At 48.1% G+C, this 13851-nt stretch overlaps 1 protein-coding gene across 1 annotated transcript in view; it reads right to left on the minus strand.

Moving 5' to 3' along the window:
- SLC7A5 (solute carrier family 7 member 5) overlaps positions 1-13851 on the minus strand; it is a 67213-nt gene that overhangs the window by 7522 nt on the left and 45840 nt on the right. The window contains exons 3-9 of the mRNA XM_073308149.1: positions 11765-11870; positions 10616-10660; positions 8968-9091; positions 7707-7810; positions 6247-6343; positions 4626-4775; positions 2341-2518 (exon numbers count right to left, since the gene is read on the minus strand). Coding sequence (XP_073164250.1) covers positions 2341-2518; positions 4626-4775; positions 6247-6343; positions 7707-7810; positions 8968-9091; positions 10616-10660; positions 11765-11870 — 804 coding nt within the window. The remainder of the gene's footprint in view (positions 1-2340; positions 2519-4625; positions 4776-6246; positions 6344-7706; positions 7811-8967; positions 9092-10615; positions 10661-11764; positions 11871-13851) is intronic.

The following is a 13851-nucleotide window of genomic DNA, read 5'->3' on the forward strand; positions in this document are numbered from 1 at the left end:
CATTGGCCCTTTAAGTAGGCTGACCCCACTCTAAGTACATTGCCTTTTTAAGTAGATCAGCAAGTTGAGACAGCTGCCACTGCCAGCAAGCTCAGTCCTCAGCCCTGTCATGTCCGGCCCCTGCTCTGTGGGGATGGGGTACAGGAGTGGGGGAGGGGAGGGGGACACCCTGACATCAGCACCCCTCTTTCCCCCTCTCTGAACAGCAAGCAGGAGGCTCCCAGGAGCAGCTCCAAGGCAGAGGGCAGGAGCAGCACATGGCAGTGGGGGGGGAGGGACAGCTGAACTGCCCGGCAATTGATAGCCTGCTGGGCAGGTGCACAGTGAACTTAGGGGAGCTGCCAGTCCACTCTGGTTCCAAGCCCCCACCAGCTCGCTCCAACGGGCTGCTCTTTCTGCAAGCAGTGGACAAAGCAGGCGGCTGCCAAACAGCATTATAAGGGAGCATTGCGCAACTTTAAACTAGCATGTTCCCTAATTGATCAGCGACATAACAACAAAACAACGTTAACCGGGACGACGTTAAGTGAGGAGTTACTGTACCAAGGCCATACGCTGCCTCAGTCCTTACCCACGACTTCCATCTGAAACAGCAAGAGTTTGTGCATAGAATAAGGGTAAAAATTAACCCGATGGTGGTGTCAGAGTATGTGTATTGACTATGTGTACATTTCTAAATCCAGTCTTATGACCTGCATGCTCATGGGAATTATCAGTTATTACTGAACATATGTGCACATGCCATTTAACACCTGTGCATATAAGTAAGGCCCAGATTTCAGAACTGTACATGCAGTTACTGCGGAGTCAGAGCAACGGTGCCTACACGTTGTGAGACAGCATTTTTGCTTGCATGGTTCTGAGTATCTGATCCTGTTCATGCATTTTCCTTAAGAACACAGCGATGTTGCACTGTCACAAGCAACCAACACAAGGGCAAATCAGAATGTGCAGCCCACTGCTGTGCTTATACACAACTGTGCAACAACAAAAGAGGGGGGCACATGCACAGTGGAGCGGGGAGGAAATTTAATTAGGAAACATTTCAACTGCAAACTTATGAGGGGAGGTATAAATTGTAAGATTTTTTTTTTTTTAAATCATACGTTACCTTGACAGTGTCTTTTTAAAGTGTGTTTCAAATGGTTCTGTGCCCTCACTGCTACACTGAGTGTTCCCTGCACATGAGACAATCTTGGCAGATACAATTAATAGGGATTCTCTTGAGCTGGATCTGATCAGATTATCTACAGCATATTAATACATATGCGGGCATAAGGCTCATGTATGCCTAATTAGACACTTGTCAGATTTCTTATTTTGTGTTCTTGGACTCTTTTCTCTATTCTCTGCTTAAAAGCCTGTCAATTAATATGCTAATTTGCAACTCAGTCGCTGTGGAAATAGTTTTACCCAGACCGAAGCCTGATACTTAGAATTAAAATAAATAAATAAAGTCCTGAGCACTGTTAAAAAGTACTTTTCTTGTTAATAGAAAGCACATAGATAAAGTTTGGCATTTCTGCTTGTGTGCTTTTCTAGGTCAGCCAGCTGTATTAGAGTCTCAGACAGATGGTGGAGTTTAGTTACTTAGACAACACAGCTTGACTTTCTTGAATCAGTTGTTCAGACAGAGAGATTAGGTGGTGCCAGGCAGAGAGCTCTCCCTCCCTGAACACTCGCTGTGGTGTCGACTTTGACAGCGGAGACACACCTATCTTACATGAACACCTTACAAATAAAGCTCCCAAGAGAATCTACCAGGATATTGTCCATTCCCTGGCTGTGCTGTCTTACGCTGATGGTAGGGAGGGCATTGACTGGACCAGGACTCGTCTCCCTTGGCTATGTGAAACAGACAACATGTTGGGGGCTAATTCTGATCTCACCTCCATTAGAATTAGCCTCTCTGCACTCAGATTTTTACACTGTATCTCCATCCCCCTTCCCAGCTCACCCAGCAGGCTATTTTCCTCTGCTAATAAAGCTACGACACTGCAGCTCTTCGGGTGGCATAAGAAAGGCAGCCTCCACAGCTCGCTGGGGATTTATGTCCCAACCCATCATTTCCCTGTTTGCGGGGGGCGGAGCGAGCTTCCTATGTTTGGTCTGTGATTTGCCATGACAACAGGTGGACTATCATTCTGGGTGCCTGGAGCACAAGTTGACCAACCCATTACCAGCTGGATTGTTTAACAGAAACCCATTATAGGCCTTTGCAATATGAATTACAGCCAGTGCTACCTGCCTTAGCATGCTTAGTAAGAAGTGAATCACCATCTATGGAGCCAAAGCCAAAGGTGCACCCTGCAAAGGCTGACGGCTGTGGCTATAACTTACAGATGCTTTGGAGGATCCACTTGGGTTTGTTTTTCCACCAAACCCCAAAGAAGTAAACGGGGATCCCACTGAGGATGATAGCAAAGCCGATAGCACATTCCACTGGTGTCATCCAGAAGGAGACCACGATCAGGAATAAGCAGGCCAGGGTGAAGAAAATGGGCAGCAAGAGGTTAACCTGGACACAGGAAACAAGAAAGGGGTGGGAAGTTAGTCCAGGAGAATCGGAAACAGAGGCCAGTTACTCACAATTGAAGTTTATGTCCCTACAATGTGTGTGCCTGGTTTTGACCTGGGAGGGGAAGTGTTTGGATTCTCAGACAGACCCTGTGCAGATCATACCCCTGACTGCTCACAACTGTGAATGAGAGGTTGTGGATTTTTAGTTTCCCATGGGAGGACAGGATGCTCTTCATCCATCAGTTGTGGCAACACCCTGGATAGCTAGAAGTATTATCACCCCTGGTTTACAGAGGACATAAATAGGGCACTTGGAAGGCTGGCCTGACTTCTGGCCCCTTTCTTCCCTGGCAGAGGTGCCTGGTTTCTAATCTTAGATGAGGAACTTTCTGGACTCCACTCACATCTGCGTCTGAGCTCTTAAGGGGTATAGTAGAGGGACCTGGGCCCACCCTCTCTATCTGGTCCCAGCCCAGGGTCCTCTGTGAAGCAGCACTGGCAGGTTCCTCTGGCAGAGAGTCTAAGTCCACTGATCTGAGCTACTTCCTACTGATGTCCCTTCAGTTTGAGGTGTGGCCCCTATCGTCCAGTCTGTAGTGACTCATCTGGAGTAGCCCGCAGGCCATCAGTGGCATCCTACCACGGCCTCAGGTCCCTCTGGGCATGGGTGGATATAAGTGTAGAAGGGGCCTAGCCTCACAATGTCCTTCCAGTCAAATAGTACAGTTTACTCAGTGCTGGGTGCTTGCCAGTCTTCTCAACGGTCTCTCTCGGTCAGGGACACAGTGCTGCTCCCTGGCGGCTGTCCCGGCCATCAGACTTGTAGTGATGCTCCCCTCACAGAGGGGGGCAGAGTGACCTTCTGCCTCTTCGCCAGTCACCCTGAACTGAACCAGCTTCTCTCCTTTCCTTCCCTCTCCAGTCCTAGAGCTGGCTGCAGGTACAGATGCATGGGGCTAGCAGGTCCCATAGGCTCTCATTAACCCTTTACTGCTGGTGTGACATTTCTCTGCTCCATCACAAAGAGGTGAAGTGACTTGCCTAAAGCCACACAGCAAATCCCTGATACACCTGGAACTGGAACCCAGGAGTTCTTGGCTCTCAGTCCCACACTCAGTCCATCCATTATATATAAAACTATAGAGTATCTCAACTAACAGTCCCGAATGCAGCAGTATGACTAATGTGAGCTGTAGTGATTTAGGTCGTTGCTTTAGAACACCACAGGACTCTTAAAATAAGGGAGCAGACCCCAGCTTTCAGCAGGGAAGCCACTTGCTAAGAGCCATCTTGGGAGCATTGATCTGGGAAGGTCTGGAACGTTTGTTGCTTTTTGGCTGTTGGCGGCTTGGTGGGGATTTGAGTGCACTCAGAAGATGACGGCAGAGAATGCCTTTGAGAAGGGCTGACTGACTCCAGTGCTTGACACGATCTTGGCCTCAAACCAGATGGGCCCATTGTGCTGCCAGGGTAGCCGAGGACAAATCAAATAAAAATATTTGTTTAAAAAACAAGCTACAGGGAAGAGAACTTTTAAGTCAATTTCACGCTGGTACAAAGCGTTCGATTGAGAGCCACACGGGCTGACGTCCTTTACTAATAATCCCCAGAGCAGGTTTAGCACGGAGAGCTTTCCTGTGTGCTGCCCTGCCAAGGTACCTCACCCCTGACACGGAGGGAATTTCCACGACCTGGGTGTCTCAGCCCTGCGCCTCTATACCGATGAGGGAGCCAATGAGATGGAGTTTTGTGCAATGTGGATTCCCACCTACCAGGAACCAGTCTGACACCAGACACTCATTTCACACAGGCCTCTATTCATTCACATCGAACTTGGCTTGCTCTAAAGTTGCACCTCTGCACAGTAAAGCAGCTGGATCTTCCACTCCTCCCTACACAGATTTTCTCACCCTTACTGCTGAGGGGGAAATTTCTATACATGGAAGTCACATCCTAGAACACAAAAGAACTGCCCCTCTCCCGGAAGTGCCGCCATAAAGCCTCCACTCCCACCACCTTCCCACTAGCATCACAGAAGCCTGAGCATGGAGGGGGAAGCTCTGTGTCTGCAGGGCTCCCCACTACGCCGCCAACACCATCCTCACCTTGATGGGCCTTTCCAGCTCTGGCTTCTTGTAGCGGAGCCATATCATGCCAACGATGGCCAGAGCCACGCAGAGCCAGTTGAAGAAGCTGAAGAAGTTGATGACGGAGAAGATGTCATTGGAGAAGGCGTAGAGCACGGTCATGAAGCACTGCGGCCAGAAACAGAAGTCATGAGCAAAGGGATAGGCAGGGGAGAACACCATACGCTACCAAAGACAAGTGTCTGAGAGCAATTGCCTACCATCCAAGAGCAGTGAAGGATTTCCAGACATACGCAGAAGAGGTGGCTTAATTTTTACTAATTTAACCAAGTCTGATCACTGCATGGAATTATTTCAAAGTGAAACTTGCAATCCAGGGGTCTACTATGAGGTTGAGGGCCACATAAACAAAACACAGAAAAAAAGAAGGGTGGGTTTTTTGAGGATGAAAAGGAGGGGAACTTTCTTAGTGCTTAGCAAACCAAGGGTCTGAACGAGTCAGACAGAATCAGCCACATTAGGAACAAGGAGGACCTATGGAACATTTCCCCACACAGCTCTGCTGAATGCACCTCCATTCTGACCCGTGCTACCCCCTGTATTCCCAGCCTGAGTGCCCTCTGTGTGGCTCACCCAATGCATTTCAATCACGACCAGCAGGGCACAGTGCTCTTGCAGTCCTTGATCCCTGCCACAGCTGTACCAGTGCCCCCAAATCCAGTCCTGCAGCACCTGCTCCTCTTTCTGTCTTGGCATGTGCTCTGTGGGGGCCCCCAGTCATGACATCCCCTGCTCCTCCCCCCTCAGCTATTCCCATTGTAGACAGAGAATTTGAAGTGCAGTCAGTCTGACAAGGATGAGTGAGGTGAGATTGAGCTGAAACATGGACTGGATGATTCAGCAGGGATCTCCACTAAACTAACTGAATCTGTGACCATGTGATATTCTATCTGCTCTTCACTTCCTCTTTCACCCAGCCACGCTTCCTCCCAAAGGTTTTTATTTTGAAGTGCAGAGACGCCCACAAAGACTGTAACTACAGCCACTGTTCTACAGCTGTGGGTGCTCTGAGAGCGTCAGGGAACATCCGGAGAACGCAGATCAGCCAGAGGAAAGTTGTGACACCAAAGTGACACACATTTTCCCCAGGGGCCACCCATGGCTTTTCAATTTACTGGGGCTGGTGGCAGTCTGGATTCTCTGCTGCAAAACTTCTCCCCTCCCGCAAGTTCCTAGAACTGTGACTTAACGTACAGTGGTAACAGCTGACATTAATTTACATGCTAAGAAACAGCATATAGCCTCATCAGTGTTGCCTGGCATTTCAGCTTCCTGTGTAGTTCTGCGGTCCCACTAGGATATCCTCACCCCATGCGCTTCATTAAACCTAGAAGGCAGGTGGGGCCTGGGAGGACTACTTCCTATGGCATACTGGCACAAGGAGAAAGAGGAGGTTCACCTTCCACTGGGACAACAAACAGTAATTGCTTATTTGGGTTCAGTGGAGTATCCCACAGTCATTTTCCTGCCACCCCAGGAGGGGCAGGCACTGATGGATCTTGGCTTGCTCCACCTTCTTGACTGGTTGCGTTCTCTCTGCCACGCGTCACCTTAATCTGAAAGCCCATAGGACACTTACTGTGAAGAGAAGAGATGGCACTGGAGTGAGAAGCTTGGGGTGAATCATGGACAGGACAGAGGGCAGGTGACCCTCCCGGGATCCCACGAAGAACAGCCTGAGGGCAACAGAGCAGTTAGTCCACCTGGCACAAGTGTTGGCAGTCACTCACTCAGTCCAGGTTTGCATTCAGTACAAAACACGGTACAACAGCGTGACAGAAGCATAGGCGTTTTGGAGTGAGCCAGGCTGAAATGACACTCTGAACCAACCTCTAGTATGTAAGTATTTCCACACTAGTGGTGCACTGCTATTCCAAGTGGCAATTTTCTGCCACTTGAGCTCCCCACCCCTGCTATTAATTATTTGCATTAGAGTGGCACCAGTTGAGAGCAGGGCCTCAATGTGCAGCTTGCCCTCTACATCGAGAAGGCAGAGTGTGGGAGGAAGAAAGTATTATCTCATCTCCATTTTACAGACGGGGAACCAAATCAGAGTGATTAAGGGCCTTACTGCAGGTCATACAGGGACTCTGTGGCACAGCCGAGATCTGAACCTGGCTCTCCTGGGTGTCAGTCCATTCCCATCCTCTCTCCTCTTTTTGGGGAATCCTCAGTCTTTGTTTTTGAGGCTTTATAAGCATCTGGGTTTACATTAAAAATGCTTTCTTGAGCACTGCTGTTAAAGTCCAAGTCTGTATTTATTAGGGGGACCTGACAGCAAGTGTGAAAAATCGGGATGGGGTGGGAGGTAATAGGCACCGAATATCGGGACTGTCCCTATAAGATCGGGACATCTGGTCACCCTGCTATTTATTTAGTCTGCAGCCGAAGACACCCAATGACTTCAACAGGATTTTGTCCAAAGACCGCGAGACTAAGGCCTCCGCAAGGACCTGGGATTTGGCCTTTGGATGCTATTTAAGGCAACGATACTCCGCTCATGAGCCACGAGTGGCTCTTTACTGTGGCCCCTGCAACCGTCTGCAGCACATGATCTTAAACCACAGTGTGACCTAAGTTGTTAACCAATCAGGATACTTTTACTGTGTTATCAATCAACCGCAGCGGATAAAATAATAGTTGGCCCGTCATTTTGCTCTGAGGATTACATTTATTTATTTTTACAGGCAGCGTGCCTAACCGGTCTTCATTTGGAGCTGTCCTCACAGGAGCGTAGATATAGATAGATACATTATACATTTTAAATGAAACACTGAATTCACACGACTGTGGCTCTTTGGGGTAATGTGGTTCGCTAATTTGGCTCCTCGGGCACTGAGGTTTGAGTATCACTGATTTAAGGCTTTACAGAAAAAATGATCATTCTCCCTCCTTACATAGTGCACGGACCCTTCCCTCTCTGCATCTGTCCAGCGGCAGAACCTCAGAGACCTTGCTCCTGTGAGGACAGCTCCAAACAAAGACAGGTTAGGCACAGTGCCTGTAAATGGGATCTGCAGTACTGAGCAAAAAACATACCGAGAAGAAGTGAAGAGGGATCCATTGACAGACCCAAAACACGATAAGCCAACGAAGATGGGTATGATCCAAGACATCATGCCAAGGTGATAGTTCCCAAAGTCCTAGAAGGAAGCAACATTTCATCAGCAACTTGCCTACAGGGACTTGTATCTATTTACCCAGACAAGTTTTTAACATAAAATGCCCCATTCAGGTTGACTGTACACACACAGACTGCTGAAGATTTTTCATACTGTTTTTTTCACATGTCCAGAACATTTTACGGAATTACATGATAGATAGAAGGCACTTCCCTGACATGCAACCATCTCTGGGGCAGAACATGACATCCATTAGAACAGCTTCAGCAACACCACACAATGGTTTAGGACAGAAAGTCTGGGAAAATACTGGATCCAGCTGCAACAGCAGGACGATTCAGATATGCAAAATGTCAATTTAGTCCAGGACACTGGAGCAGACACCCCTGTTTTGGCAGGAAGTGCCATGTTCTCTTTAATGAGTCTCAGTTTTACATCTCAGCCTGATTCATCTCAGTATTGCTCCAATTTTATGCCAGTGCAATTCCGCTATTTTAGTGGAGTCATGTCAGCATAAACCTGGAGTAATGCAACCAGAGCTGGTATCTCTAGCAGCCACGGCACCACAAAGCACCGTGCTGGTGTCTGGGTTCAACGTTACCCACAGGAGAGAATGCTGCCTGTTGAACTGCCAACACCAATTTATGCAGGGCTGGAGGGTTCCCCTCCAATACGGACCACACCCAGTCTTGCTTAGCTTCCAAGCTCACACAAAGCTGCACACTCTCCATAGGGCCAGGGAGCCGGATTTGTGTGGGTGCTTTAATTTTAACTATTCGAATAATGCTTATTTGTTTTTTAAAAAAAAAATCAAGTGCAGACTGACCCTTGGAGAGATTAGCCTGGTTCAATATTGACGGTGCGACCTTTTCCCATAAATGTCACACTCTGGTAACTGATTGGACAGTTACATGGCCAGTAGCCGGCAGCTAGGGTTATTTATGAACAACAATGCCATTTATTTCCCTCCCCCATCCTTGCTTATTGCTCTGATTAATCCAGCTCAGTGTCATGTGGGGACAACCCTTCCCCACCTCCCACCTACTGTCAAACATCAGCTTCTTGTAAGCAGCCAGGGTCAGTGTTGAATGAATGGGAAGATCCAACTAGAGATAGCACGAGGGATTCAGGCAGCGTAGAGAAATAGATAAGAGCATTTTTGATGTGACTCATCTTACCACGGCCACAGCTTCAGACGACAGCATTTGTTCTGTTGACAGGGTAGTGAAGTAAGCCAAGTTCGTCAACACGTAAACTAAGGTGACTATGGGCAGTGAAATGATGATGGCTAGAGGCAGGTTTCTGGGAGGAAGAGGGAAATCATAAAGTATTAGAATCTGGGGCTCTGAAGATCAGTTGGAGACATAATTCAAGAGACAGCATGCTAGGGAGAGATGCTGCTGTTGCAGAGACCAGCCTTTCTGAATAGGTTTTTGCATTGGCTTAAAGACTGCCCAATTTATTCCGCTTTTCTTTGGTCTTGCAGAGGGTCCAATCTGGACTCCATCCTCCTTGGAGAAGTTGGGGAGAAAATTCCAAAAATAGAAGTAGCCCAGCCTGGGGGCTGGGAGGTAGCAGGAGATGGACTCTTGGGGAGAAGACAGTTTGTGAGTGGACTCTGGCTGAGCAAATGGTTCTTGGGTTCAATGCACAGACTTTCATTTCAAAAGAGCTGACATGGGCCTCCTGCCAGATACCAATGTTAGAACACGCACAACAGTCTGCTGGCCCGAGGATAAGCACTTGTGCTTGTGGCTGTCTAGCAAGGAGACGGGAAGATCAGGGCTATAGCTGGCAGTCACCAGAAAGCTGGCTGGACCCCTGCAGCCCATGGGAACCACGTTCAGCTGTAACCTAAACAAATCCTCAAAGAGAAGCTGGTGCGAAGGCAGATTTGCCCTTCCTGATAGGCTAACTTAGTTTGTGCACACTAATTTAAAAAGGAAATCCTTCTTAATGCAGCAGACAATCTGCCTGTGGAGCTCAAAGCTGCAGGAGGTCAGGGAGTCAGAGTGGCTGCATTCGGAAAGGGAGTGGACAATTACCGTCCACAAAAACATGTGTAATTACACATGTCAAGGAAAGGGTAAATGAATCTCATGCTTCGCAGCATGCTGATCACCACAGGGGTCAGGAATTGGCCTAAAGTGCAGCCAGCGGTGCCGCTGGCAATCACGCACGGTTTGCACCTCCTTGCAGGCATCAGGGATTTGCCAGAGATGTTCTGCTCTGGCGAGATCAATCTCATGTTACCAGATCCCCTCATATAACCCTGACACAGACAAGCTATGGAGAGAAAGGCCCATGCTTTGGGAGGAAAAAAATGCAGAGGTCAAGTGTGCGTGGCAAACAGTAAAACTACATCCTGGCAAGCCCCCTGGCATTTTGGTGAAAATATATATTAGATATAATTATGAAATTGCAATAGAGCAACAAAGAAAACCCCCTTCTGCCAGCAAGTCACAACTGTGAAGGAGCGGCTGCTGAGCCAGGCCAAGGAAATGGGACTTTCAAAAGAGACTAGAGGGGGAAGGTGGTTTAACAAGGGCTCCTCTTAGACAGAGATTTTCTTTTCCCCCTTCCCTGCAGAAAACCCCATCCTTTACTAACGAAGAGCAGTCTCATTATCTAGCATGCATCGCCCTCAGCAGAGGTTTTGTTTGCCCCCAAAGCGAGAGTTTGTTTTACATTCCCTGGGATGGCTAGTGACGACACTTGCTGCACACAAAGGATGGCTTTACGTTAACGGATGGAAGTGGCATTTAGAGGGTGAACAGCTGGTGAGTTTCCCTCTCTAGCCAAGAGCTCACCATGTGGTGCACATACCTGTAGGGGTTTATCATCTCCTCAGTGACAAAATTCAGGTAATTCCTGCAATTTAAAAGACAATGGTAATTCTGGTTACAGAGATCAATGAAGTTAGACAAAGACTCCAACAGCCTAACCCTAACCTCAACATGCATACGCAAGCCCCACTAGAGACACACAAACCAAAGCATGCTCTGCAAAACCGAGGGTGGCCGTGTCTCAAATTTATGGCACAAGGGCTGAGGCTACCTAAAAAACCTTCAAACAGAAGTGTTCTCTGCAGGTCCCAGCATGCAATGCAACCAGCTTGCTTGGAATAAGACGGATCACTGCATGCCGGAGACTTATGGTCAGCTAGCAGCGCCTCTGTATTGCCAGAGGAGGGCCACAATCTGCCTTTATTTTTATTGCAAATAAAGAGAGCCCAGGTTTCTGGGAGCACACATGAGAGTGTGAAGGGATTAATGAAGAAACCTGTAGGAGCTTTGGCTTGGAGTTGTCAATTGGCAGACTGATGGGTCAGAACTGACAGCTGGTGGTCACAGCTGCTGGGCCCACGACCTCTACTTTGACCTTTGCTCCTACACAAGCCACTGGCACGGTTTTGCCAAAATCCAGCCAGTTTGAACCAATGGCCCATATACGGCATATTACCTCTGAGTTCCTGCCCACAATGAGGGATGGAGCCTTCTCAAGCCCAGAGCATGTGATGAATCCTTTCTCCCACGCTGCCTTGGTTAGCTGGAATAGCCTTGCTGTCTCGCTGCACCTAATTGTCCCCTGACTCTTCAAATATCCTTCTCCGTCTGAGACGATTCTGGCCCACCCAGACAATCCCACCTTATTTAGTGTCTCTTGGTTTCCCTGGAGTTCGCTCACCATATAACCTGGGCATTTTACCAGGTTGCCCCTATACTTGCTCCCTGTTTTAAATACTGCCACTGAAACCACTTTCTTGTACTTGCACCCAGGGACTAGGGAGGGGCTGTAAGGATTGAGCATGAAACACGCGAGACAAAAATGAAGCAATTGCACTGTTACCTTGGTGACGAGTAGAGCTAGACTAGAAGTTCTGGGCCGTGCCCTCCCTGCCAACTCTCTCAAAGAGCTGAAGACAAAGAACTAAACTACACTGTCACTGCAATGAGTAATATGCCAGCATCTTACCAGCCTCCATAGGCAAAGAGACCGCTATACAAAGCCAGAACGATGTTCCCCACATCAACATTTGTGCCTTCGAAGGAGTGTTCAGGACTCAGGTTTGACACATCACCTACATAGGGACAACAAACAAACCAGGACAGAATATTAAGATGTGAGAAGCAGACAAAGGCTGAATCCCAGAGACTGTTGCAGGTTGACACAGACAGGAGTTAGGCAGCGAAATGGTCTGGCAACACCTGGGGACAAAAAATCTGCCGATAGGGCATTAGTTGTGTTGATGCAAAGCAGGCTGCGTTAGAAAAGGTGTAGATAGGTTTCTATTGGGCTCATCTCCTACTGCGTTACTCCAGTTTCACATTGTGTGATTCCACTGTACTAAAACTAGGATAAGTGAAATTAACAACTAACTACAGCAAGAGTTCTCACAACTTTCCCACAGCGTGGATCATGCAAACAGAGAAGACCTCCTAGACACCTCCCCTCCCATTCACCGCTGCACAACATCCCATCTGACAACGGCGACGATTGCTTACGTGGGAAAGTCACATGAGGGAGCTAATGTATTTTTAGCTTCTTTTGATGCAAGTTAGCAAGCGGAAATCAGGAGATGAAAGCCCCATGAAAGCAGCCAGCTTTCCTAAGGGCACCTCTGAGCACCTAATCCCCAGCACCAAAGCCCACATGCTGTTTCTCCTGGACTCACCACTGCTGGAACTTGGGCTACACGACAAGTGCTACAGCGGTGCAGCTGCACCGATGCTGTACCGCCCCGGCGAAGACGTTCTACGCTGACGGGAGAGTGCCTCCTGCCAATATGGCGCTGGCTGGCCAGCGTGTAGGTTGCTGTAACTTGCATCTTTTTCACACCCCCGAGCGACGTAAATTAGATTCACTTAAGTTGTAGCGTAGACCTGCCCTAAGACACTTTATGTGCCAATAACAGAGGTTGGGGCCTTGATGCCATTGGCTAAATTCCAAGGGGAACAATTCTATCCTGCCTCCCAAAAGCTCCCCAGCCGTTTCAACCAAATAGGGGATCCTCGCTTATTCCCTGTCCTGAATGGTTGTGCAGAAATGCTGGGTGGCTGTTAAACAGCTGCTCCTTCCATCCCAGCGCTAGCTACATTTGTGCCGCGGTTGAAATGATTCCTGTATTATGCAGCTTGCAAAATGCTTTGGGATCCTTCCGGATGAAAGATGCTCAAAAGACTTTGCTATTATATCATCCTTCCACCAAAGGCTGCTTTTTCTCGATAAAGACCTAGGATTTCTTCTAGTTTCACCAGTGACGCAATAAAGCAGCAGGTTATGGTATCCCCTTTGAATTGTGGGAAGGGAAGTCAGCTATCTTAGGGTCTAAATATCAAAAGTTCCTGTTATTTATCCACTATTGAATTAAAAAGCCATAAAAAGAGGATTTGATTGTAAATTTACTGAAAGCCCTTCCAGCACACCCACAGGGGTTATTTGTTTTGCTTTAAATCTCTCTGAGGTTGTTTTGTTTCATGCTGTTTGATCTGGAGCCTAAACCCAGCCACCTCTCCTTCAATGAAACAAGTGCGCTCCTTTGTGAGGGAGGAAGACAGGGGAGCAGCACAGGATTTGGTGAGGCACCTTAGCATCTGATCAGCTGGGTTGCCTCCCATGTGATTCCTCTTACAGCAGGGATCTGCATTAATCACACAGGCAACTGTTATCACATGGCAATCAGCAGCGCTCCGGGTTAACCCTTCTCCCTTTGGAAGGCTACATTCTACAGATTCATACCAGAGAAGGAAGAAAAGGGGTATTAAAAGCCAAGGCACCACTTTTTGCTTGCGCTGCAAAATTTCAGCTCCCACGCACCACCGGGCTCTCAGCAGCATCACGTTTACCCAGGCTGGCTAGAAAAGGAACACACAAAATAAAGCCGGGTGACAAGGAGACTGCTAGAATCTAGCACATTTTCATCCAGTAGCACTTTCTATCAATGAAAAAGGACAACTATCCCCTGCAATATGATGAGTCTGAGCTGGTTTGCTGGGGTGAGCTCTAAGTAAGTGCCAATGGGAGTTACCCAACTCAATGGCCTGTTTCGATATTTGTCCCTT

The sequence above is a fragment of the Lepidochelys kempii genome, chromosome 12 (assembly GCF_965140265.1).
Source record: "Lepidochelys kempii isolate rLepKem1 chromosome 12, rLepKem1.hap2, whole genome shotgun sequence".
In the NCBI taxonomy this organism is placed as follows: Eukaryota; Metazoa; Chordata; order Testudines; family Cheloniidae; genus Lepidochelys; species Lepidochelys kempii.